Source organism: Cheilinus undulatus, linkage group 4, assembly GCF_018320785.1.
Source record: "Cheilinus undulatus linkage group 4, ASM1832078v1, whole genome shotgun sequence".
In the NCBI taxonomy this organism is placed as follows: Eukaryota; Metazoa; Chordata; class Actinopteri; order Labriformes; family Labridae; genus Cheilinus; species Cheilinus undulatus.
Window position 1 is genome coordinate 33728698 of NC_054868.1, and position 25538 is coordinate 33754235.

General features: G+C 39.3%; 1 protein-coding gene across 1 annotated transcript in view; it reads left to right on the plus strand.

The window, feature by feature from the left end:
* Positions 1–25538, plus strand: part of ctnna2 (catenin (cadherin-associated protein), alpha 2) — a 514927-nt gene that overhangs the window by 434217 nt on the left and 55172 nt on the right. The window contains exons 10-12 of the mRNA XM_041786313.1: positions 18179–18271; positions 20590–20746; positions 21588–21788. Of these exons, the coding sequence (XP_041642247.1) occupies positions 18179–18271; positions 20590–20746; positions 21588–21788 (451 nt within the window). The remainder of the gene's footprint in view (positions 1–18178; positions 18272–20589; positions 20747–21587; positions 21789–25538) is intronic.

A 25538-nucleotide genomic window follows, 5' to 3' on the forward strand; every position in this document is an offset into this window, starting at 1 on the left:
CTACAGATTTTGCATGTTTCTTCTCACCTCTGATATTTTGGGACATCTACTACATTTAAATGGCTCAGTGTATTGACTGTGCAGGGATATTTAACAGCACTTCTGTGTTTTTAATACTGGAGATGAGTTGTCAGTTCAGCCATTATCTAGAAAACTGTTCAGAATATTCAGCTACAAATGTCGTAACTTTCACCTTACATAAACACTTTTATTGTATAGTTACAGATCTTTGTAGAGCCCTCAGAGACTATAGTCAATCAGTATCTGCACATATAAACTTAACTTGTTGTTAGTTTAGGTTCATCTGTGAGGCCAAAACAGACAGTCTCGTTTTAAGACAAATATCCAATTACGCAGTGCAGCAACAACACCCCTGGGATGGCAGCTGTGCCATATGCCCTCACTGTGACTCCCACAAACCTGCTGTCTGTTATACTGAGAAAATAACCTTAAATGCTACAGGCTGAGCCCCAGCTGGTCATGAGGCAAGCTCTTCCTAAAAGTGGTTGATGATGGCAACACGTTTTAATGAGTTCTTTATGTGCAAGAGCATCCTCAAGGTGGTGGAGTAAGGAATGTGAGCATTATTTATTGTGGAGATGTCCGTACACTTCTCCCCAAGGAGCAATAGGGGCAGTACTGCTCACTTCTAAATGCTTAATTACATCAGTCCTAAATTAATTGGGCTTACAATTTATAGTTTATCATGGCTGTGTAAGAAAAGCACCTATTACACATTTGGTTCCAGGGTTCACTTTAATTGGCAACCCAGGGCAAAAGTTATGTCTGCTCCTTAATGAAGTAGTTAGCTAACACCATTGCAACAAAGATCTGTGCGGATTGTAAATTTAAGTTTGTCTGGTCATTGGGTCCTTCAACTCACAGCGATTTATTTTCTATTTCATTGAATGTCCTCTGCCAGATGGTGTGCCAAGACATTACTATTATGATTTCAAACACGCCCTAATGGCCTTTTGTAAAACTGACATCAACCAGAGATAGATGTTCAATGCCACTAACACTCTCATTTCCAAACGTTTGTCTTCATAATGGCAATAAAGTGGAAAATGAAATGTTTACAGGTTTCTTTTTCATTCTAATGTGGCCAGAATTACACCGTATGACATGACAGGAGAGGATATAATATAGAAGAAAAAGTTTCTAGATTTTTCTTTTTTTAATCACTTTTCTTACACATTCTGTGTTACATTTCTCTTTTATAACCTTACATCTTTATCACTGAGCAGAAAGTAGCTACACTAACTATACGGTTCACTGTATATTACTACAGACATTATAAAACTGCTCAAATTTCAACAAGAGCTTTGGTGCACACTGCATTATACATGAGGTGTTATTTATTAACACCCTACCAGGAATAATATTCCAAGGAACCAGGACTAATGGGCGGAGAGATAGAGACTGCTTTAATTACGTTGTTAATTCTGCTCACAGCTAGTGTCATCATGGCCTTTCACGTCTTCACACTTCTCTGTTCTCACCTGAGAGAAAATCACACAAGCATTAATATAAAAGCACGGGAATCAATGTGACATTTCCACCGGCAGATTAAAGCTTCCTAGTATACAAATACAGCAGATAGAGCGGATCAAAAAGTCCATCTGATGCATGCAGCCTCTCTAAAAGACTTTTATTTTTGTTTTTGGAAGTCTTAATGCTGAGAAGTAGCTTTTATATGAAAAGAAAACAGGAGAAAATGGTGTGATGTTTATTAAATCAATCAGCCCTTTTGTGCTTGCTTGCTTTAATGTATGAGTTTCTGATTTCAGCATTCACAAAGGACGTATTATGTTGACATCCCTCCATAAGCTGATAAAATGATATTAAACAGCTTTGTTGGGCTGTAATTTTCTAAATCATCACAATTCCTCACATATGCATGATATAGCGTGAGCAATTATTGATTGTTATGAATCATCAGTGTCACCAACTCCTCTCCTCGTCATTCTCCTTTAATTTTAATTTCATCTCCGTGAGCCCATCCCCCAACTTAAAGGTTGAGGCATTAAGGGCCGACAACCGCTGACCTTTCCCACTGCGTGCATCTATTATCCAACAGGACTAATCATGCTTTTCTAGACAGATGTAAGGAGGCAGAGGGATGTGATGTAGAGAAATGTCAAGGTCTTGCTGTGTCCACATTTTCTTTGAGATTAGACTAAGGTGTTAGACATCCTTTGGATCAACTGGGGATCTTGTCCTGTATTAAACTGGGGGCTAAAATGATAATCTGTTAAAGGTCAAATCTTAGGAAAAAAGATAGCATCAAAAACATTACAACATGATTGATTGATTTCTTGACTGAAGTATGTTGCGGAAGAATTGCAGGTTCATATACATTCACTAGCCACTTTATTAGGTTCACCTTGCGAGTTTGATCCCTTATGCCTTCTGAACTGCCTTGATTTTCATGGTGTTATTTCAACAAGACATTGGAAACATTCAGATTTTGGTCCATATTGATGTGATAACATCACACAGCCGCTGTAGATTTGTCAGGTGCACATCTATGACGTGAATCTCCTGTTCCACTACATCCCAAAGGTGCTCTATTGGATTGAGATCTGGTGACTGTGAAGGCCACTGGAATACAGTGAACTCACTGTCATGTTCAAGTTACCAGCTTTAGATGATTTGAGCTGTTGTGACATGGTGCATTATCCTGCTTGAAGTAGCTTTCAGAAGATGGGTACACTATGGTCATAAAGGGATGGACATGGTCAGCAACAATACTCAGGCTGTTGCATTTAAACAATGCTCAGTTGGTACTAAGGGGCCTAAAATGTGCTAAGAAAATATCCCCACACCATTACAACACCACCACCAGCCTGAACTATTGATATAAGGCAGGATAGATCCATGCTTTCATGTTGTTTACGCCAAATTCCGACCCTGCCAGCTGAAATCGAGACTCATCAGACCAGGCAATGTTTTTCCAATCTTCTATTGTCAAATTTTGGTGAGCTTGTGCAAATTGTCGCCTCGGTTTCCTGTTCTTAGCTGACAGGAGTGGCACCAGTATGGTCCTCTACTGCTGTAGCCCATCTGCTTCAAGGTTTGACCTGTGTGTTCAGAGATATTTTTCTGCATACCTTTGTTGTAACAAGTGGTTATTTGAGTTACCGTTGCTGTTCTATCATCTCAAACCAGTTTTCCCATTCTTCTCTGACATCAACAAGGCATTTTTGTCCACACATCAGCTGCTCACTAGATATTTTCCCTTTTTTGGACCATTCTCTGTAAACTTTAGAGATGCTTGTGTGTAAAAATCCCAATTGATCAGCAGTTTCTGAAATACTCAGACCAGCCTGTCTGAATGCTTAAATGCATTGAGTTGCTGCCATGTGATTGGCTGATGAGCTATTTATGTGAACAATCAATTGAACAGGTGTGCCTAATATAGTGGCCGGTTAGCGTATAGCATAGTAATGATAATTTTCTTCACTAAAAGCCAAAAGGAGTCTGACATTAATCCAACTGTTTGCTTTCTTTCTCTTACATTATCACATTAAACAGAGCAGCATTTTGTGACTGCAGGTACTGCATCTCTCGTCATACTGCAGAGTTTAATGTCTTGAAAATGGGCCTGATTTCGGCTGTGTCATTTTGGTTTCACTGGCCATTGAACTGTAAGTTGGGAGAGAGAGAGCAGCAATTGCTGTCTGAGTCCGGGCACTTTGTCACGGCTGCCACATGGTGTAAATTGATGCCAGCGTTTGACAGAAAGTATCGAGCACTCAAATCTCACTCTGCCTTGGTCGTTAGACGCCTGCAGGTCGGCTAATAATAAACAATGTGAGGCCAGATTGTATTGGCATTTGCTGATAATTTTGGCTGGAAGTAGTGATGCATCTATTCCACACCTTATTCAGACAGCAACCGATAAGTATAGCATTCTTTACACTACAGTGGGTTAAACATTTCAATTCCCTTGATACAGTTTTTAAATAGCTTCTGTTGCAGAGGGACTTTGGAATGTACGGCTAGATTAAAAGAAACAACCCAGAGGTCCATTTTCATAATTATGTTTCGGTGCCAAGCCGACTGCTTGGCTAGCACTCTTGGAAAGGAAAGGAGGGAGAGAAAGCAAAGGGAAATCAATACTTCAGTTGAAACAGTCTTTGCTGCTTTTTTTGGTTTTGTTGTTTTCCAGAGAGAGAGAGAGAGGAATGGAGAGGAACTATGAGTGAGACAGTCTGGCCCCCGTGGCAGTACAGTAGCAGCATGCGCAAAAAGCAAAACATGCTTTCAGTTGAGCGAACTACTGTACTAGCTACCTGGGTGACACTGCTTTTTGACTGCATAGGCGGCACAATACCCCCCTGTGCGATTGAGTGCTTGGAGCAAAGTGAGGAGAAATCAGTCTAGCCAGGATTTTGCTCCTTGAGACTGGAGCACAGCAGAGCAGCAAGACACTGAGAGTCAGAGAGAAAGTGTGAGCAGTTGCCCTCTGCCTGAGGGGGAAGTCAGACAGCCGTTTGTTTCCTCCTTTCTTTTTTTTTTTTTTTTTTTTTTTTTTTTACCTTACCATTCGATGCAATGTAAACAAGATAAACCAATAACCTGACCTCTGAATTGACACTCTTAAGATGCTGGTATTGAACATATATACACACATATAGTTATATATTGCTGTCCCAAGTCAGATAACTTTATGATTTGTTTATATTGCCTCCAATTACCTCTCTGTGTCCCTTGTTGAGCTCAATAAAATTTTATATAGTGGATATTATTCTCAAGGGGTGCATCCTCTCCTCCTATGGCCTTTCCATTTAAAAATATCAACATAAATAAATCACATTTTGAAGCTTACGAGTAAATGGTCGTGGTTGTATAAGCCACCGATTCCTGACATTTCCGCTATGAAAAGGTGGACAAGCAAAGTACAGACTGCTGCAAACAGATTGCCTGCATCACCTTTTGTATTACATCAGGTGCCTCCATACTCTCCTATCCGGTGCTATGTGTTATACATCTGAGGGCATGTAAGTGTGTCTGTTCTTGCCCGATCTGTGAAGTCATCCACCCGCCCTGTTGTCTCATGTGCAGCTCCCCGCTAGAAGGGCTGTTTCACCTCCCTGGCAGCCCACAGCAAATTATCATATTTATCGAGAAAGCCAGCCATGATATTAGCAGGAATATCCACTTCTCAGCTGCAGCTTGTGAGAAACGGCCATTGTAAATCACACTCTGTCAGCCTTTCATGCAAGCTCAGTCATGGTTGTCAAGGAGACGTGATGTGATTGTGAAGGCTGTCCTGTTTTCTGGAGATTTCAATCACAGCTTTGATTCAACATCATATAGACTCAAAAGAAGAAAAAACAAGGGAGAATATAACACTGGAATAGTGATTTATTCTTCACAGAAGTAAAAATCTAAAATTTAAACCTTTGATCTTAAGTTAGACTCACCCTCAACATATCTATAAAATCAAGCCAGACTATGCTGGAAACAGCATAAAAGAATAGTTATACATGTACTAGGAATGGCTGGAAAACATAATCAAAAATATATTATTTATATTGGGCTCTGCATTTATAAATATGATACTGACATTGTTTCAAACTGTAACAACTCCAATCTGAGCAAATGTATCCGTCTAATCTCTACACAAAACAGTGATTGCTCTTATTCCAAGCCTGATTCATGTTCCAAGATCAGAAAAAAACATCTTATTTTAAGACATTAAAAACAACAAGGCCTGTTTTGCTAGTAAAATGTTTAAAGACATCCCAATAGTACAAGCACATTTTATTGTGTCTTATAAACATGGACTAATTTTTTTAAATAAAAATGGTACAATTTTGTTTATCACAAGATATGCAGGCCTCATTTTTGAAGTTTTGTATTTGAAAATAAGGTGTTTATCTGAACTTGTCTCATGAATGTGCTGTAGAATAAGTGCAATTAAATAATTAGGTTAGAAAAATACACTTGCTTAAATTGGTGTTTTTGCAGAATGAGCATTGGCAGCATCACGTTTTACCTGCTTCTATTTGACTGAATTTTTAAAACTTTATTTATGACAGCTGAAGAGAGACAGAACCTATGGGGAAAGAGAGTGGGGATAGAAACTTGGTTATTTCAGTTATAGCTATGAACTGAAAGTTGCTGGCAGTTCCTCAAAAACAACTGTCATGCCCTCCAGCCTCCTAACCTGGCAAACCAGGTAGACTGTTTCATAAATTCATGGCATGGATATATATTTCACAGTCATCTAGAAAACCTCCCATAGAAAGCGTTTGGGAGGGGCGGGACTTCTTTGGAAGGTGATTTGAGGAATGTTCTTTCTGTCAAGTTAGTGACAGACCAATCAGAGGGACAAGACAAAATGAGGTTGTACACATGTGTTTCTCCTGAGCTGATAGACTACAGCTGCCATAGTTTGTGAACAGCAGAGCTTCTCAGTAAATATGCCAAGGCCAGTTTGGAGACTTGGAAAGACATATTATTTGCCAAGACAATCTTTTGGTGTGGCTCTTTGTTCTTGTTTGTAAAAAGAAATGTGATCCAGTTCCAAAACTGTACAAACTTCTTTCCTACAACTACATCCAAGCTAATAGCTTCCATGGCAGCGGCCATTGGATACATCGGCAAATCTCACCTGTAATGATCGCAAACTCACGCTGAAGCAGGCCAGGAGTACAGGGAAAGCATCTTTTCCATCATGACAATCTTTCAGCGTGGCTCTTTGCTCTAGTTTTAACAAAGAAATGTTGTCCAGTTCTGCCAAAACTGTAGCTGTGGCTATATCTGAGCTAATCACTCCACTAGCAGTCATTGTACAGTATGTACCCACTAATACTTCAACTAACCCTTTTCCCCTGTGACTCTCATAAAGTTATCCTGAAGCAGGTTGGCAGTAGAGTGACAAAAATCTTTGCCATCATGAAAAGCATTTAGTGTTGTTGTTATTCTTTATTTAATGCAGAAACATGGTCTGGTAAAACTGCTGCTATTCCATGGCATCCAAGCTAATCATTGCGCCATTGCATCATTTGCCTGACAGCAGATATGGAGTCTGACAAATCCATCTGCTTTGCAAGATTACCATCCCCCACTCACCCCTACACCCCCAACACACTTTGTATGTAAAGACAAAGCTTCATTCCCCTTTGAAAATGGTACATGATGACAACGGATGGCGACACAACACAACAGTATGCATTATGAAATATGCATCTAAGCTGTCCGTTAGCTTTATGCTAACACAAAAAATAAAACTTCCATGAGATGGCACTTCGGTCGCCGAAGTTTTGACTCAACAATCTGTTGACTCCAAACATGCAAAACCTTTCCTTTTTCAATATATCACTATTTAGATTTTTAATTCCATGCCTCATCCCTGGTAGTTGGTATAGGCTTAACGCTCTCCACAGTGTCAATGACAAATTGCTACCCAAATGTCAGAAATTTTCAACCACTTATATTTATTTAATGAAAAAATGTTGCAGCTTGGACCTTAAATGGAACAAAACATAGGACCAAAAGGAGAGACAGAAAAACCACGTCTTTCTCCCTTTTCCCATGAAATGTGTACATTTTTGGCAATTTCCAGAGCTCCTAAGGAATTACCTCATCATCATTGGAAAAGCAGCTTTTTGACATCACAGTCAAAGTATGAAGAAAAGAGAAAAGATGGATTGCTGACTTTATGAAGATTCATCTCTCGTTCTTAATAAACAGTTTGTTCGGATCCTGAATTTGACCTCTAGCCTTTATTCTTATGTACTTGCTGCCAACATTAGATGTTGTCAAGCAAAGTGTTTTCTTTCAGTGGAAGTTATAGTTTTATGAGCATTGCCAAAGAGCCCCTGAGAATGAATTGAAGAGAATCTCTAAATGTTTGTTTTTCTTGTAAAAGATCTTTGAACTTCTTGATCCATGTGCTTCAGAGGCTGCAGACAGTATTGATCCTCAAATGAAAGGACTGAAATACAAATGCAGCGTCCAAGTCTGGATCCACATCTAAAGAGGGCAGAGGCTCAACATAGCAGGCCTCTCATGAACACAGTGTTGTCAAAAGGAAGGATTAATGATGTAACCAGAAGAGGTGCCTTAAATACATAAAGGACCATTAATGCAGAGAGTTCAAGCATATATAACAATAACGGGCGTAGTAGAGTGGACTGTCTTATTTTCCCCCTGACTTCCTCTGATCCCTCTGTGAACATCAGCAACTCAGTCACATGCACCTGTACATGTTCTTAAAGTAAATGTTTCACACATGGGGGTTTGTACATCTACTCGGTCTGATATAGAAGCTTTATTAAGGGTTCATTGACCGTATGGAATCAGGTCATTGAACTTCCATGAAGCTACCAAGGGACCTCTATGGATGTCTAACCCTTATTTCCTCACACACTTTTTTACTTAGTGTTAAGCAACACAGAATTAAATTCAGCTTTAGCTGCATGAACAGTCATAAGTTAAAACATTTATTTAATTTACAATCTTTGTGTCTTATTGATAGATTACCCATGTGTCTATGTTGAACATCTAATTCCTATAGGCAGACAAAGCAAATGTAATCAATATTTATAAACTCACTGCAATGATAATTTCAGCCCACACTACCAGCATCATTACAAAGACAACCTTTAGAATCATTTTGGTACAAAAGCTCTTCAACATGTCTGCTTTAGAATCATCTACTACATTCAAACTTCTGAGAGGGAAGGGGGGGGGGGCATGAGAGGGGAGAGGCGTCCTTCTACCACATCTGGCATTTCAGTCAATTGTCAACGTCATGTTATGAAGGTAAAATTAGCTTGCCTGATCGGGTAATGCAAACTCAGGCATTGCTAACCATGGTGCTATCTATGCAGAAGATGGCTGAAATGAAGTGACAGACAATGTTTTCACTACTTAACAGGCAATCTGACATCCTCACCCACATTCTTCCAGCAAGCTCCTTTTTATTCCTGTGCTGGTAGAACAGGCACGTTGTGTTTTATAGCTCCAGGAAGTAACAAACTCAAATGAAAAATCTCTTCACTTAATTTTTAACCTTAACTGGGTTAGTCACACAGAGAAAGAAACTAAACTGGGACTCATGAAAACTGCAAATGCTATTAACTTAATAGGGGATAATAGGACGTCTATAAGTCTATAAGTGTTGTACATGCAGTCCTGTATTTAAATGTATAACAGTGTTCAACTGTTTCATAAAAGAAGGACTTTGAAGGTGTCTCCGAACTCTAAAGGTCTTTGTTCACTGATTTTTTTAATGTATTTGTTCGTTTTTTCTTCCTGGATCCTTAATCCGAAAAAAAAAAAAAAAAACATCACACACTTGAACCTTGCACACTGAGCCCATTGCATTTTTTTTGTATTCACTGTGAAAATTCATAGAAAGTGGCAAATTGTTTCATACTGTGATAAAAATATGCAGTGAGGATGAGCCTTCTCAAAAATCACACTAGGTCCATCCATCCTGACAGAGAGCTTCATACGGCACCAGCTCATGGTGCTGCGCCAAGTTGGAGAGATGGAGAGCAACCTTTTAATTCAGTCTCTATTACTTTGCTGTGAGTAATAATGTACGCCTTTATCTGTCATACGCTATAGTTGATAACCAAATAATACACAGGAAAGAGGAGAGGGGGTGAGGGAAAAGGAAGCAGCAGGTGCTGCTCAGTTAAGTCATTCACCCACCTAAATGACTTGGACTGTTGCGACAAGAAATGCAAAAAATCAAACCTTTCATGGAAAACATAGTGACGAACTAATGTTTTGATGATCAGTATGCAAACATGATTGGCACAACATGAGATACATTTTCTTTTAGGACATGCAAAGAATTTGGACTTTAAAAAAATAGACTGCAATGGCCTTTAGTCATGGTTTCAGACCTCACTAGTGTAGTAGCACTAATTTAAATAATAAAGACATTATTCATTTGATTTTCAAATCAAGACACTGCTAAGAATTGCTTCAGAATGTCTGTTTGCAAAATATTTTAACATATGATTAAAACTGATTAATCATAATTAACACTAAAGATTTAGTGATTGATGGTGATTTAAAAGTGTACTCATTTGGCAGTCCAACTACTAGCATTTCAATATTTTTACTCCTCTCTTTTTATTACTGTTGTTATTGCAATAACAACAGCTGAGTTGTTGGCTCACCTGCAGCAGAGTTTAGTCTACTGAGTTCATGGACTACAAAAATAGTTTCATTTTTTTAGGCATTAGAAATAATGAGAAGCGGTGTCCTTGCATGTGGTCGGGGCTGCATCTGTATGCACAGAGCTGATGAAGCAGGAGTCTGTGGGGGAGACAGTGTGTGGAGGAGTGGAGGATTGTATCCCAGTCAGCAACATATTAGTGGACCTGTCACTTAGTAAACAGTGACTTAAACTCATTTCCATTCTGAGTTAGTGTAGAGTGTAGAGAGAACTCCTGAGTGCATTAGAGTCACTCGCAATTTGGGTCCACTTTGTCTCAGGCCAGGGTGGGCATGCGAGGGTGGAAAAAAAGGTAGCAAAGGGTGCAATTAAGCAGCAGTCTGTAATCAAAATGGCTCACAAAGCTGTAACTTAATTTAGATTTTTGTGCCAACGTCATGCAACCAACAAGGCATGTTTCGTTCTCTGAAAGGTTTTTGAAAATGACAAAAAAAGTATGGCATACAAAGTGTAAATCAGGTTTTATTTACCAGGTTTTATTTGCTTTAATGCCTTCTAATAATATGAACACGCACGTTCTAATGTCCCTCAGAGGGGAGCTCATCTTGTGCAGTTCATGATGTCAGACGAGTTGTTCTGAACATATCTATTCCATCATTAAAGAGTTGCCTTCATCTAAACAAGATTCAAAAGTGTGCCATAGACATTACAGTCATTATCATGGCCAACATGCTCAGAAATCTATCACCTTTGTTTTTTTTTTTTAACTTCACACTCTTCTTGTTCAATATGCTGCAAGCTCTGATGTGCCTTTTGATGTCGCTGCGAGCCCAGTGGGCATTCTTCCCGAGGCAATGCGCACTTCACTTCTTAATAGGGATTGATTTTCAAAGGCGTGGTTTATAGTCACTTGCAGAAGGTCGTCAACTCCTGCTGCTCGATATCCCCTATAGACTCGCGCTGCACACAACCTTGACATCCTGCGTTCCCCTTATGTCATGCACCTTAACCTGTTTCTGTCACCCTCTGCTCCATGCAATGTATGTACAGGCATCACGGCTGGGTGCTGACAGCTCATGACTAAAACAAATAGAGGTACTCTAGAGGGGGCAGGCCTGTAATTGTTTCACAGTCTGCATACTGTATTCCCCTGCTCCATGTTTTGCTACATCTATGTTGACAGACATCTTTATTTACCGTGTGTGTGTGAGTGAGTGCATGTTGGGACTCAGGGGTGTGTAGAAAGTTGTAGGGAGGCTGAGTGAGAGCAGTTAGAGATTCAGTTTTTCTATTGTGTGTGCGTATGCATTTGAAAGAGATAAAACACGACCCTGTGGCCCCTGACAACACCATTTCTGCACAAGTAAACATCCAGATGACAGACTTTTAATAGAACAAAGTGCTTCAATCATACATCACATAACGTAAAATGTCATCCCCACTGATTGCCTCTCCAACAGCAATTCTTCTGCACCTGCTTCGTCTGTGGACTTGGCTTTTATACCCAGCATCTTGGCTGATGCTGTCTAGATAACTTGTTTGAGAGTTAGCAAGAAGGCAGCTTTCTTGGTTCAAAGCTGCTGGAAAAGGCTGACAAAATTGTGCTTATTTTGGCACAAATTTTCAGCTCTTTGGCACAACCAGTCAGCTCAATCAAGCCAAAACTGTGAAAACTAAAAAAAATAGAAAACACAGATAATGGGTCAAAAGTTTCAGGCCTTGAATATGTATTACTATTGCTGTACACCAGAGGAGAATTATGAGATTACATGGAGACAAACTGCCCCTGTTCCTTGTGCACAGACATTGCTGAATGACAATAAAGACAGACTTAAGAGATGTTTTTTAATGTATTACCATCCTCTGTGCTTTCTTGGATGATTTGAGGTCCTCAGTAACAACCCTCTGCCTAAAAAATGGAGGAAAAATGACACCATCAGATCTATTTTCAGTTACTCAGCTCCATTTAGTTGATTTAGATCGCATACATGAGAATGCCCATCTCCCCGGCTGCAGTGGAAACCTTCATCAAATTAGAATTGAAGTGATTATCCCAGGCAGAGCAAAAGGACAAAATCGATAGTTCTTTGTTCGAGGCTAAAATGAAGAATGGGCATTCAGCAGGGATCTCTCTGTCTCTCTCCCTCTTGTTCCTTTGCTCTTGCTCTCTCTCCCACACACTGGGGCATGCACAATCACACAAACACACAAACTTCTTTAAATTGCATATTCTGTTCCAACATCCTTGACCATATCAGCATTAGGTCTGCGTAGTGTAGTCTCAAACCTTCTGTCTGAGTTTTCCCGCCTCTCTTTGGAAAGAAAAAATAAAAGCTCAAAGGAGAGGCACTTCCTTAGATAATTGCAATTAGTAGTTTTGGCTGGAGTGTTGCAGCATTGGCCCTGGCCCAGCTCTCTGTGTTGGGTAAGAGGGAGTGGGCTTGCTGGGCATGTTTCCAACCTCCAGAACGCCCTCTGCCCCTTTGCCTCACATGGGCCCACTGAAGCAGTCAGAAAGCCGCTGGGCCTGAGCAGAACTAGAGAAAAGAAACTTTGTAAGAGAATAAAGACAGAGACAGAAGACTCTTTCTAACGGTCATGTAGTGCAATTGTACAGTAATTGGAGAAAGAGATAAAATTGCAGAAAGTGCTGCACCTTTGTCCTGTTCCTTGAGAGCCTTCTACCTCATGGAGACACAGAAAAGACACATCAAGGCTTTGTTTTCTGAGGAAAGTTTCATCGGTATCAGTGCCAATACACCAAGTTATAAAAGGGCAGAAATATTATGCCAAACTTTGCCAAAATAAGCTCTTCTTCTACGTTAAAATTAGTCATATTAATTTGTTTATAAGCCAAATTAACAATACTAGAGCCCTGCATGGGGCACTTTCCTTAATACTGCTCCTGTTTGATTTCTGACCATTGCTTCCCACACCTGCCAACACCCACAACAGATCTTTCCTGTCCCGCACGCATTGCACATAGTATTTGACAATCCATACCAAATATTGAGAATAGCAGAGTGTGTTTAAATTAGTACTGTTAATTGACAAAAAAATTAATCAAGTTAATCACATCCCTATGCTGTGATTCAGTATTTTTCAGATTTTTAAACGTTCTTATTATCAAGTGTTTATTTTCATTATTTTAACTTTTTATTAAAAAATGTATTTTTATTATTAGTATTATTATTATTATCATCTATAAATCAACATTTAAAATACTACAATTTACTTGCATTTTTGTTTGAGATAAATTACTGCAAGTGTGGTGTTTAAATGAAGAAATATGAAATAAACTAGAGTTTTTAAACTTATCTGTGGTTCATAAATCAGAGTGTCTTATTTCACTGAGCAATATTTATAAACTGCAAACAAGGCCAGAAGACAAACACATCAGGTACAAAATAACTTCTGCTGTAAAGTGAATGATCAGGTGTGCTGTTACCCTGAGGTAGCTGAAGTTGCTGACTGATGTCCAGTGGTCTCTCGTTAGTGGAGTAAATGTAGCTCAGGTCAGCTGCTCCATTTTTGTTGCCTTTTGAGCTGTCATACAGACCTGACCTGGATGACGTCTTGAAGCCACTTGTCATCAACGATGTTGATGGTCTGCAGTCTCTGGCAACCCATTAGCGGTCACATTAGTTAGCTAGATGTTGTCGTTTTGGGGACAAATCTGGGTCTGCTTGACTGCACCGATGTAGCTTGACGTTATGGCTTGACCCCGTGTTGTTGTTAGTGTCTTTGCTAACATTAGCAACATTAGCTATCAGGGCTTGATCCCATGCTGTTGTTAGCGTCTTTGCTAACATTGGCAACATTAGCTATCATGGCTTGATTTCATGATGCTGTTAGTGTCTTTTCTAACATTAGCAAAGATGCGTTTTGCCCGGAGGTGGTACTTCAGACTCATTGTGCTTCAGAGTAAAGACAGTTCATCACTGAAGTATGTACATGCAACATTTATTTCATTCAGCCTTCCATTAGGCAGCTTTTTAAATTGAAATTTGCCATGAAGCAGACTTGGGTCTGTCTCCTCACTTATCACTGCTGGCTGCATTTGACCTGCCTTTAGCCTTTTCACCCGAGGGATGTAAACATGCGTGCAAGGGGTCTACAGGAGGAAGTTGCAGTCAAACTTAGTCATATGATTAAATTGTGTTATTATTTTTTAAACGCGTTAAGCTTTCCAGATTAATCACAAGCTTTAAAGTGTTAATTTTAACAGGCCTAGTTTAATTAAAGGAATATTAATGTGTTCTCTTAAACACCACCTTGACAAAGTTTCCTTCCTGAATGAAAGAAAAGTCCAGAAAACAACATCAGCACTCATCTTCATTATGGGTAACGATGCCACACATAAATAAATGCACAGCTGGGAGCCTCAAACTGATTTAAGTCCTGGTTATGGGGTAGTAATGGCAATGCCAAAGTAATTTTTACTGATCTTATTTACGTGTCATATAGGATCACGTATTTAGAAGTTGACAGTGCACTTCCATCAGCCTTCAAGACTGTGCTGTTACCCTCCCCATCACTAGATGCCTAATGCAATAAGGCCAATTTGCATGGAGAGGGGTGTTTTTTGCCCAAATAACTGCATAATGGCTCAGCATCTCTGCATATTTGCAGTGATAGACGTACAACACAATAAGGGAAGCATTAAAGCTGTGCCTTTAATGTGTGCGCACACTTTATTGTGGAGCTTTAACAAAGCATCACACAGTTTGGCTGCACAGAGACAGATACATATTCAAACATGTTTACACAGCACTGCCAACTACAACCAACAAATAACAGCAAATACACCAAGATTTCTAACACCAATGTGTGACACACCTTCTGTGTTATCTTGTTTAAAATGAGCATGGAGAAGTGCTTTTAAAAGAGCTTACTTAAATCAGGGATCGAGGAACAAGTGTATCATGACACCTCTGCATGCCAAAAACCGTAGTTTTGGTTTGGTTGTGTTTCAACAAAGTGCAGTTCTCAGATGTGAAGAAAAAACAGACTTATGTGCACAGTGTAGCATGTGTGTTGTATGTGTTCTACAGGGAAAGTGACCAAATGGGGGACATATTTCTAACTTTGTTACGGCACCGGTTTCAAACCAGTACACCCAAGAAGTCTTCTGAGAGCTATCAAAAACAATTGGAGCAACAGTGTGGCATGCAAGACAACCAGATGGACAGACAGACAGACATGCTGACAATTTTTGTTGTAAGATTTTGCTGTGCTTGTGAAATGCAAAGTATTCTCTCACTCAGAAAAACCAAAGCACAATACTTCTGCCAGCTTTAAACCACTAAAGGAAAGGGAAAATAAAACTGAAACTCTATAATGGCCTAAATTGGAGCCATTTTCTTTAGTGCAAGTGTTTTGTAACTGCTTCACAGCTTTAACTTCAAATTTACTTTGCAAAAGCAGGTGGGAGATTGCAGACATGTCACATCTTAATAAAGGTTCAGGGAATTTCTCTGCATGGTTTATTGTTATATCTAATAATAAGTGAATGCAGGGGACTTCACTTATGCTGGAATTAGCCTTCAAATTGAGATGCAATTTTTCCCAACCCTCTACAGGCATCCACTCATGTTTATATGGAACACAAAGTCTCAATCACACTGTTATTCTCTGTCTCAGACACACACATGCTTTAAATGCATACACTAACACAGTGCTTCACATAAAGGACTGCAATCCATCAATGTGCTCATTGCTGTCATGAGTAAAGAGACAGAGCTCTAAGCAAGAGTCCTCGAAAACAAATTTGATTTAACTCAATTTAACTCAAACAGTGACATGTGAGTGCTAGAAGTGCTAATGCAGACTGGCACCTTTTGCTGCCAACAGGCATGTGTCTGTTTAGCTTGGTTTCAAAGCGCATACTGAAATCTGATTTACTTAAGGACGGTATTGAATTATACAGAGTCTGAAGTTATGAAAATTAGCTGTGAAGTGCAGTGATGCTGTGGAGAAATGTGACAACTTCATGAGGGAATACAGCAGACTGTGGGTTTCTGGCAGAAAGCATTGTTAGAAATGTTGAGTCATAAAACTTTAAAAGCACCTGTAATATTCACCTTTTTACAAAAAAAAAAATCAAGACATAGTAACATGCAAGAAAGGCCATCATAAATCACTGTAAGGGCTATTATTCACATAAAAACCATCTGGCAGCTTAATTACACAATAAAGCAACTCCTTGCATCACCAACACCTCCTCATATTTTAAGCATGCTAGTCATGCATCACAGGCATGCTGGAAGTGTCAACCTAATGAAAAAGACTTCAGGTACACATGTTGTGTGGACCTGGCCATTTTGATCTTAAAGGATTCAGCTACCACACACCAACTGAGCTCTACTTCAGCCTGTGCTTTGTCACTCAATAAATCATTCTAGAAAAGTGCTTTCTCTGTAGTAATTTTAATGCAACCATGGAGATATATGTACGATCAGGGGTCTGCAGAAGATTATCTGTTGTACTGATGCAACATATGTGTCATCGGTGGCTCATCTGCATATTTATTTCCACCTACTGTCCTTTACAGAAAGGAATCTGGCAGCTCTGTCATCAGTACTGACACTCTCTATCCACTCTAATTATGTTTGAGATGAACAAGCAACAAATTGCGCAGAATCTAGTCTCCTTTAACAAGGATTTCCTGGGGAAGAAATGCTTAACTTGCTTCTCTGGCCAGAATGAAAGTATAGAACATAGTTCATATGCTGTGTTTGAATACAGTTGGGATAGATGGCTACTCTACACAGTAGATGCAGAAGTCATATTGCATGTTGATTTAAAACCAAACTCCAATGTCTATATGGAATAAACTTTAATAACCCACATTCTCATGGATTCATAATATGTATAAAAATGAATGTTAATATACATGTATTACATTATTGTCATCAGCTGTTTGAGATAAACCTGCAAAGTGGCTATCAAGTCTTTCTGGTACAAAATTCCAGCTTTGTGTGATATGAGAAAGGTTTTTTTTTTTTTTTTTTTAGAGCATATTCCCACCACGGCAATGTTTCTCTGACATCATGCTCAGGGTGGGAAACTTAGATGCTGTTCTCAGATTACATGTAAACATCTTCATTTTGCCAACTTTTTTTATTCATTTTTTTCACCAACTGAACAGGCTCTCCAAAGACAACTAGTACTGGAATCCCAGAGAGACATCAGACCCCAACTCATGTATTTTTAAAGCCACTTCCTAGTGAATATTTCGGCTTGATAATCATAAACATTGCATTATTAATTCTGAATTTCAACTTGCTTATATAAAGCTAAAATAAACAGGTACATTTAAAAATACTTTTCAGATAGACAGCTAATGTTGTAATTATGCCTGTATAAACATGATTAGGGTTTGAGCTCTCTCTTGATTTGCAGATTCCATATTTTATGTTTTCTGTCAGAAAATTGTAAAATACAACAATTAAAAACATTTGGTAGAATCCCACATAACCTGAATATAAGGATACAAAAGTATAACATCATTTGAGATTTACACCCAGAGCATGGCCACTATGGAAATATGGTTTAATGCTGACTCTCTTGAACTTTCTGTGTCTCCTGCGTGTAAAAACATGCAAAATTCAGTCACAATAACAGTGACATGACGCTTAAGGCAGATGCTGAATTATGTATTTAGAGTGCTGCTATCAGCAGCGTCTTGCCCTAGTGCTCATTACTGCTGTGGCTGCATTGTAATTAGAAAATGACTAGCCATTAAGTTTATAAATAATAAAAGTATGAAAATTTGTTTTGTTGAAATTCATTCCATTCACATTGTGTGACACTGCATTTGTCTGACATTATTTCCCTTTCAGAAAAATGTCATTCATATCTCAGAAGGAAAAAAGTTTCAGTTTCAGGTTTTTTTTAAATGTTGTTGAACCCTACATTTAAGTAGGAATTCTGTTGTCATTGGGTGTTGATGTTGTTACTTTTTACATTTCAGGTGACAAGTTTATATCTTAAATTTTTAATGTTTTCTTTCTTTTCATCTAGGTGGCTAACCTTGCATGCTCCATCTCCAACAATGAAGAGGGTGTGAAGTTGGTTCGAATGGCAGCGACCCAAATTGACAGCTTATGTCCACAGGTAAGGTCAAATTACCGCTACCCTAAAGAAGGCTCTACATAAGCACGAGTCACACGTTCAGATGATTAAAACCATAAAATAGACTGCATCCTTGTATCTTTAGAGATTTATTAGAAGTGGAATACTTAAGAATGAAAGAGACTGAATCCTGGTTGGCAGAAAGAGAGGGAAAGTGTTGACTAATGTGTAGGTGGACCTTGAAGTGCTGTTTCAGGAGGATGATATCAATCCATTGTTTCCAAGGTTAACCGTAGGCCTTATTCACAAGGGACCCAACAAGAGAAATGGAGCAGGGCGGTTGAATGTATGATTTGGGATCTAATGTGCAGGTCTCACTATGCACACTGCACACCTGCTGAGACCCACTTACACTGAAAACTTTGGGGACAAACCATCCACTGATACCTCTTGGCAATGCTCACCATACAAAGATAAAAAACCAAATAATAGAGGCAGACTTTGTGACTGGGAAAAGAGAACAAAGAGGGGGTGGAACAAAGAGTAATATTTCCATCTGTTCGGGGTAGAGTCCCTTATCTTCACATGCAAGTATACACACACACACACACACACACACCCACAAACACACTCAATAACTGCCATGTCTAAATCAGAGTGTCCATCTTTCTACATTAGATTAATTTAACTAGCCTTAAATTGAAAACATGATGTAAAAACAACTAGGACCAAAAAAATATGATATTTCTGGCTTAAGCTGACCCAGTAATGTGCTTAATACTATTGATGTGAAGAGTCTCAGTGGGCAGATCTAAAAATAAAAGAAATAGGGACCTAATTCGCCTCTTTTTATTTTCATCATTAAATCATAAAACCCTCTGAAGTGTTGATCGCCTTTGGCATGGAGCCAAATGTTCTATCTCACATGGAGCAGACTCTTGAAGTTTAGAGTCTTATTTTTGGAACAGATAACCTTGCTCTCTCTAATCTGTAAGATATGAACATTTCCTTTCTATTACATCCAAGGACCTTGGACATTAATTTTGTTTCTATTTTTTTATTTTGTTATTTGTAATCCTGAAACATTTATATCACTGCCAGTCATAAAAACCCCTTATTAAGATCAAAATCTAGAACTTAATCCTTGAGTCAAGTACTGCCAGTGCACAAGTATTATTATATGAAATAAACTGAGAACAAATGGTGTTTCTCCCAAATTCATTTCAGCCTTTTATGGGCTTTTTGAAAATAAGAAATATTAAGAGTTAGAGTTACAGACTTACATTATATGCGTCTGCAAGGCGTACTATCAGCAGAGAGAGAAAGTTCAGTGGTGGATCTCGACAAAAGGCGAGGATGGTTTGTGCGATTAATACAAATTGATTGATAGAAATCAGTACAACCATCAAATCAGAAAATCTCCTTAAACTTTGTTAAGATTTCATGCTCATAAGCAAGGGATGAACAGCAGGCCCATTGATCTTTGGCCTCCAACTTCCAAAATCTATTGAGTCCATCCTTGAGTCGGAGTGGATATTGTTGCCAAGCCGAAACATAAAGCCCCTGAAAGCGTTCTTGCATGTCACTGGCACGAGGCAGGGATGCATGTAATGCCCGATGACCTTGACCTTGAAAATCTCACTCAATCATGCTTTAGTTATGGTGGGCACTTGAATTGACACTGGTACAAGAAGGTGCAAAGGTTGAAGAAAATTCCTCAAAGTGTTCTTCAGATATTGCATTTCCAAAATATTAAGATGAAGTAAGGTGTGTAATAGTGAGTTAACCCACCCCAGGACACCGTCAGGCAGGAAGGAGGGTTGACATAAGCTAGGGCGTGCTCTGGATGTCTTTGCACAGTACCAGGGTCATAGGAAAATAGTCTGTTGAAAAGCGGCCTAGGGTACTGTCCAGCCAGTAGGAGGGTTGCCACAAGCCACTGGTTGGGCTGTGGATATCCAAAAAAAAAATGCTGGTAGGACACAAGGGTTGAAAAGGCAGGGAATAAAGAACTGCCGTCAAGCTTGACCTTGGCTGTCAAGCGACACACATGTTTCTAGTATGACTCTGGCTGCCATCCCCTGCCTCTTCAGCCTCATGATGAATCCTTTACGCCCTACATGCCTTAAACCTATGCACATGACTGTACATGAAGCCTTGTAACCCAAGTCTTTGTCCCATGAACTCCAAAATCAAATCAACTTGGAAATCAGGGTTGGAAATTTGTGCAGAATTCCCTTTAAGCAAGCATGAGATAGACAACATGCATGGCAATAAAAAGGCCAGTTTGGTCTTAAACATATTCTTTTACTGTCATAAACTCAAGTTATTAACAAATGTCATACATTTTCCTGTTCCAGGTGATCAACGCCGCTCTCACTTTGGCGGCTCGTCCCCAAAGCAAAGTGGCACAGGACAACATGGACGTTTTCAAGGATCAATGGGAAAAGCAGGTGCGCATCCTGACTGAGGCTGTGGATGACATCACCTCTGTGGATGACTTCCTTTCTGTGTCAGGTATGAGAAAGTATGGTACAACCCTTCGCTTCACCAAATGACTTGCAGAGAAAAATCATTAGTAGATTACTAATATCTGCTCATTCACACCTAAAGTTTTATTTTATGACTTTCAATTTCAAGTCAGAAGGATTTTTTTGTTTGGCAGCTTCATGGGAAAACAGCATCTCGATTTTAATAACAAATAAGGAACCATGAAATTAATCTAGAAAGAGAAAATACAGCAAATCAGAGGAAACAGGCGGTGAGCAAGACAAAGTCATCACAAACAATCAGATTATGCTTGAAATGTTATTTTCTCCATTCTGTGTGTTTGCATTTTTTTTTATATATATTTGGGGTCATTTAGGGCCTCTCCATGTGGAGTTGCATGCTTTCTCTGTGCTTGTGTGGGTTCTCTCAACGTACTCAGGCTTCATCCCACAGACCAAAGACATGCTCACTAGATTGACTGATGCCCTTTTATTGTTGGTATGTGTAAATGTGAGAGTATCTGGTAGTTTGTCTCCATTTGTCAGCCCTTTGACTAACTAGCAACCAGTCAAGGGTGTACCCTGTCTCACCCAGACAGAATGTAGTTCCAAAATGATCATCCCCATAAGAATAAAAATCATTTGCTTATGAGAAAATTGTCCTACCTTTAAAATTATACAACATTTTTTCATCTAGATTGACCATCTGAAATCAAGGACATTACTGAACTATCACAATTACTTTGACTTCAATTAACAGTGTACAATTTTAATTATCAGCACACAATGTAAAAAGCAGAAATGCATTAAGAGTTAGCCTTGGGTCCTTCCAGTTCCATTCACTGCTGTTCTTTTTTGCCTCTCCCTAGAGAACCACATCCTTGAAGATGTCAACAAATGCGTAATTGCTCTGCAAGAGGGAGATGTGGACACTCTTGACCGAACTGCTGGAGCCATCCGTGGCCGAGCCGCCCGTGTGGTCCACATCATTAATGCTGAGATGGAAAACTACGAACCTGGGGTCTACACTGAGCGCGTGTTGGAGTCCATCAAGCTGCTGTCTGAGACTGGTAAGTGAAGTGTACACAGAGCTGCTGGGGAAGAAGTGACATATTTTTCAGTGAATTTCTAATATTAAGAAAGTATCCTTTAGCCTTGTCCTGTGTTTGCATCAAACATTTTGTCACAAGCCTTTTGGTTGGTTAAGGTACTGCAACACACACACACATAAACACACACACATTTCCATTAGCTTTCCAGTCTGGTCAGTGACCTACAGACACACCTTAATTGCCTGGCTGCCCAGCATCCCACGGTGTGGATCAGTGTTTTGGCTCATACACAAACTCTGGATGCCACCTGTTCAGTCTTCTGCCACTCCAGCCTCTGATCCATATCTCATCTATTATTTCTTTCTGTGTCACAGTGTGTTGCTGTATATTTCAGGAGAACTGAATTTATCCTTGTGGCAAGCCAAACTGAGGGCCAACATGTGTTTCAGTCCTCTAATGTGCTTCTCATAGTATAACAGGTACAGGCAGGAGGAACTAAAAGCACTGTTAAACTCTTAAGCAAGAAAGGTTCTTTGAGTGAATTATTTTGTTACACTGATATTATGATTATGAATGTGAATGCTTTTTAGGTCATTTTTATTTCCCAAGTCTTTTAGGCCACGTGAATGCAGTGTAAGCCAACACTGTAGTGTGTGCCAATACTGAGAGAGGGAGCCCATTTTTTTTTAAAGAACACATTGTTCTGAGCATTCAGGTAAAATTTAATTCATTTTTACTGATTTTTTAAAAATTAATTGAAAAACATTTAGTTTTGAGGTTACAATAAAATAAATACACACTTTAAGCTTTATAAAGTAAATATTTACTACACATCATCTTTGGACTTCTGGTGGCTGCTATGACTTTTGACAAGAATTTATTAAATAGCATTTTATCAGATTAAGATATTAACCCTCTGAGACCAACATTGATACATGCAACAAGAAGAGACATGTTACAAAAAGTGAAATAACTTTTGAATCATAAGTCAAGCAGCTACCTTTTTCCCCTCTGGAGGCTGTGTGGTTTGCTTTTGTAATGAAGCTATTCATGCCTTCTTAGCCCTAATAGACACTTCTCTAGAGAGCCTTGAGCTTAGGTCACTTTCTGGAGCATTTAAAGATTTAATCCATACCAGTTACTCAAATACTGGACGTCTTTTTATAGATTTTTTAAATCAGATTTTTTGATTGTTTCTGCTGCTAGCGGCTAATGCTGTCCACCATATTGTCTGTTTGTATCCCACAATGCATTGTGACAAGGTTGTCTAATAGCAGGCTGTTGCGTTTGCATTATACTTTGTCAAACTGTCCATGTATACCCTGGAGAAAACAGACAGAAAAGCCCATAATGGAGAGAAAAACAGACAGAGAGCCTGCGATGTGGCCTTCTGAATCACTGCAGACAGGAAGCACTTGGAAAAACAGCTCAGATATGGCTACCACACACAAACAAAAGGACTTTTTATGCAAATATTAGTGCTGTCAAATGATAAAAAATTTTAATCAGATTAATCACAGGGTTGCTGTGGATTAATTTTGATTAATCATGATTACATATTCATTTTTAATCTGTATTAATCACGTGTCATTTTGCATAAGCAAACAGACTCAAGAAAGAAGACTGTTCCGTCTTGTTTATTTGTACACAAATTTCCCTTTGAGAGGGCCAACGTGCTGTTTAGTGTCTTCCATATCGAGTTGGTTGGTCACTACTGGATCAACGGCCCATTTGTGCATGCGTGGCGGCATGCTCGACAGTAACGCTACTTGGACAAACTGCATCATAGCGCTGAGCCAAGTTGGAGAGATGAAGAGTAACTTTTTAATTCAGCATTTGTTATGACCTGTGAGTAGGCTACAAACTTCTGCCTTTATCTGTTATGTTTCCATATCTGATATCTGCATAATACACCGACAAACTATGGTGTTTGCAGTGAGGTTTTGTTGCGAGAGCGGGAGCGAAAAGGAGAGAGGGGGAGGGTTTGGGCGGGGGTGAGCAAGCAAGAGGCACTGATCTGAATTATCAATCACCAATCTATCTGTTATATTTCCATGGTTGATATTCACATAATAAATAAGCAAACTTTGGTGTTTTAAGTGAGGTTTGGTATCTATTTCCAGAACCCTGTTCAGCACTCCTGTTCTTCAGCATCTCTAATGGCTCCTGGTCAACTACCTCACTGACTTTAAGATTCTGCTCCTAACCTTCAAGGCCACACATAACCCGTGACCTTCTTGACATTAGCACACCCCCCACCCACCCACCCCCCCTGCATCCTCAGGTCCTCTTCCTCCGTCCACTTCACATGAACTTATCCGCTTGACCACCATGGGATCCAGGGCCTTTAGGCGATCTGCCCCTCGCCTCTGGAATTCCCTTCCTTTAGCCCCCCTTAAAAAATTCTCTTTCCATTTTCAAATCTGGTCTCAAAACACATCTTTTCGAACTTGCATTTTCAGTCAAACTAATTCTTTCAGCCAGTGAACAAACTGTTTTTTCACTGTTTTAACTCAATGTTAACTTTTATTTTTTGGCTGCAAAATCTTCACACTGAGCCAAACAATCAAGAACTTAGAAAGTATGACTCAAAAAAAAAAAGCAGGCCAGTTACTAAGTCAGTTCACACAAAAAAATGAATCAGTACACAGAGTCCAGATCCATCATGTGGGACTAAAGGCTAAGTCAAAAAGTTCAGAAAAAGTTGGATCAGAGGAAGCCACAAGAAACACCACACAACGGCTGAAACGCCAACATAAGGTACAAGATGAACTGGCACAGAAGGAGGAAGCAGAGGGCCTTAATACTGTAGGGGAGGGGAGACATATCTGTCAGGTTATCACAGATGTGGGAGACATGGTGGGGAGGGACACAGGGTTATACAATAAGACATGAAGAACAAGACATGAAACATGAGTATGAAAAGACAAGGGTAACTTAACTATGGAGATGATAGTAACAGATGCAGATGTTTAATAATAACTACCATAACAGCTGTTTATTAGTACTTTAAGTAGTCAGATAACAAAATCAGAATAGTCATTTTTAAACTAGGCTGGAAGTGAGAACTCCACTAACACCGATCCACTGCCTGTTTGTAGTTTTTTAACAAATCTGGAGCGCCTAAGGCCTTCAAGCTATCTATCTGGGGGTTTTTCAACAGTCAAGTAACAGATCTTTATGTAAATGAAGTTTGCAGAAACTAGTAATATTTGATGCCAGTTAAAGTTGAGTCAAGTATGCAGATTTGTGGTGTTGAATGATTTCAGCAGAGAAAATATCCAGCAGCTGTAATCCTCAATGGTAGATGAGTGTAAGTCAGTCACCAACGACACCACTTAAAGCCAAACTTACTGAGTTTCAACACATTTTCAGGCTGTAAAGCTATTGCCTTGATCAGAAGCAATAGTCATTTTTAAAAACTGGGTAGAGAACGGGTTAGAACTTCTGTCAGAGTATAAAGCTGTGGCTACTTCCTGATGGGAGTAAGAATCATTCAGACACAGTGCAGAGCAAACCTTGAACATTTTCTATACAAGATATTCATTCATTGATTTCCCTGTCTGGCTTTGCACTGGTTGAGTTCCAACTTAATCTGTTGGCCAGTTTTCATACAAAAGACATCCTTGCAACACACTGATTGAGCAGTCTGTCTTCTTTATCTTATCAATGCAGGATTGTTTCAGGTATTGTGTTAATGTCTATTGTGTTCAAAAAGTTAACAAGAACAGTCTGGTGTCTTTACTTTCCTGAGAAACATTTCTTAGC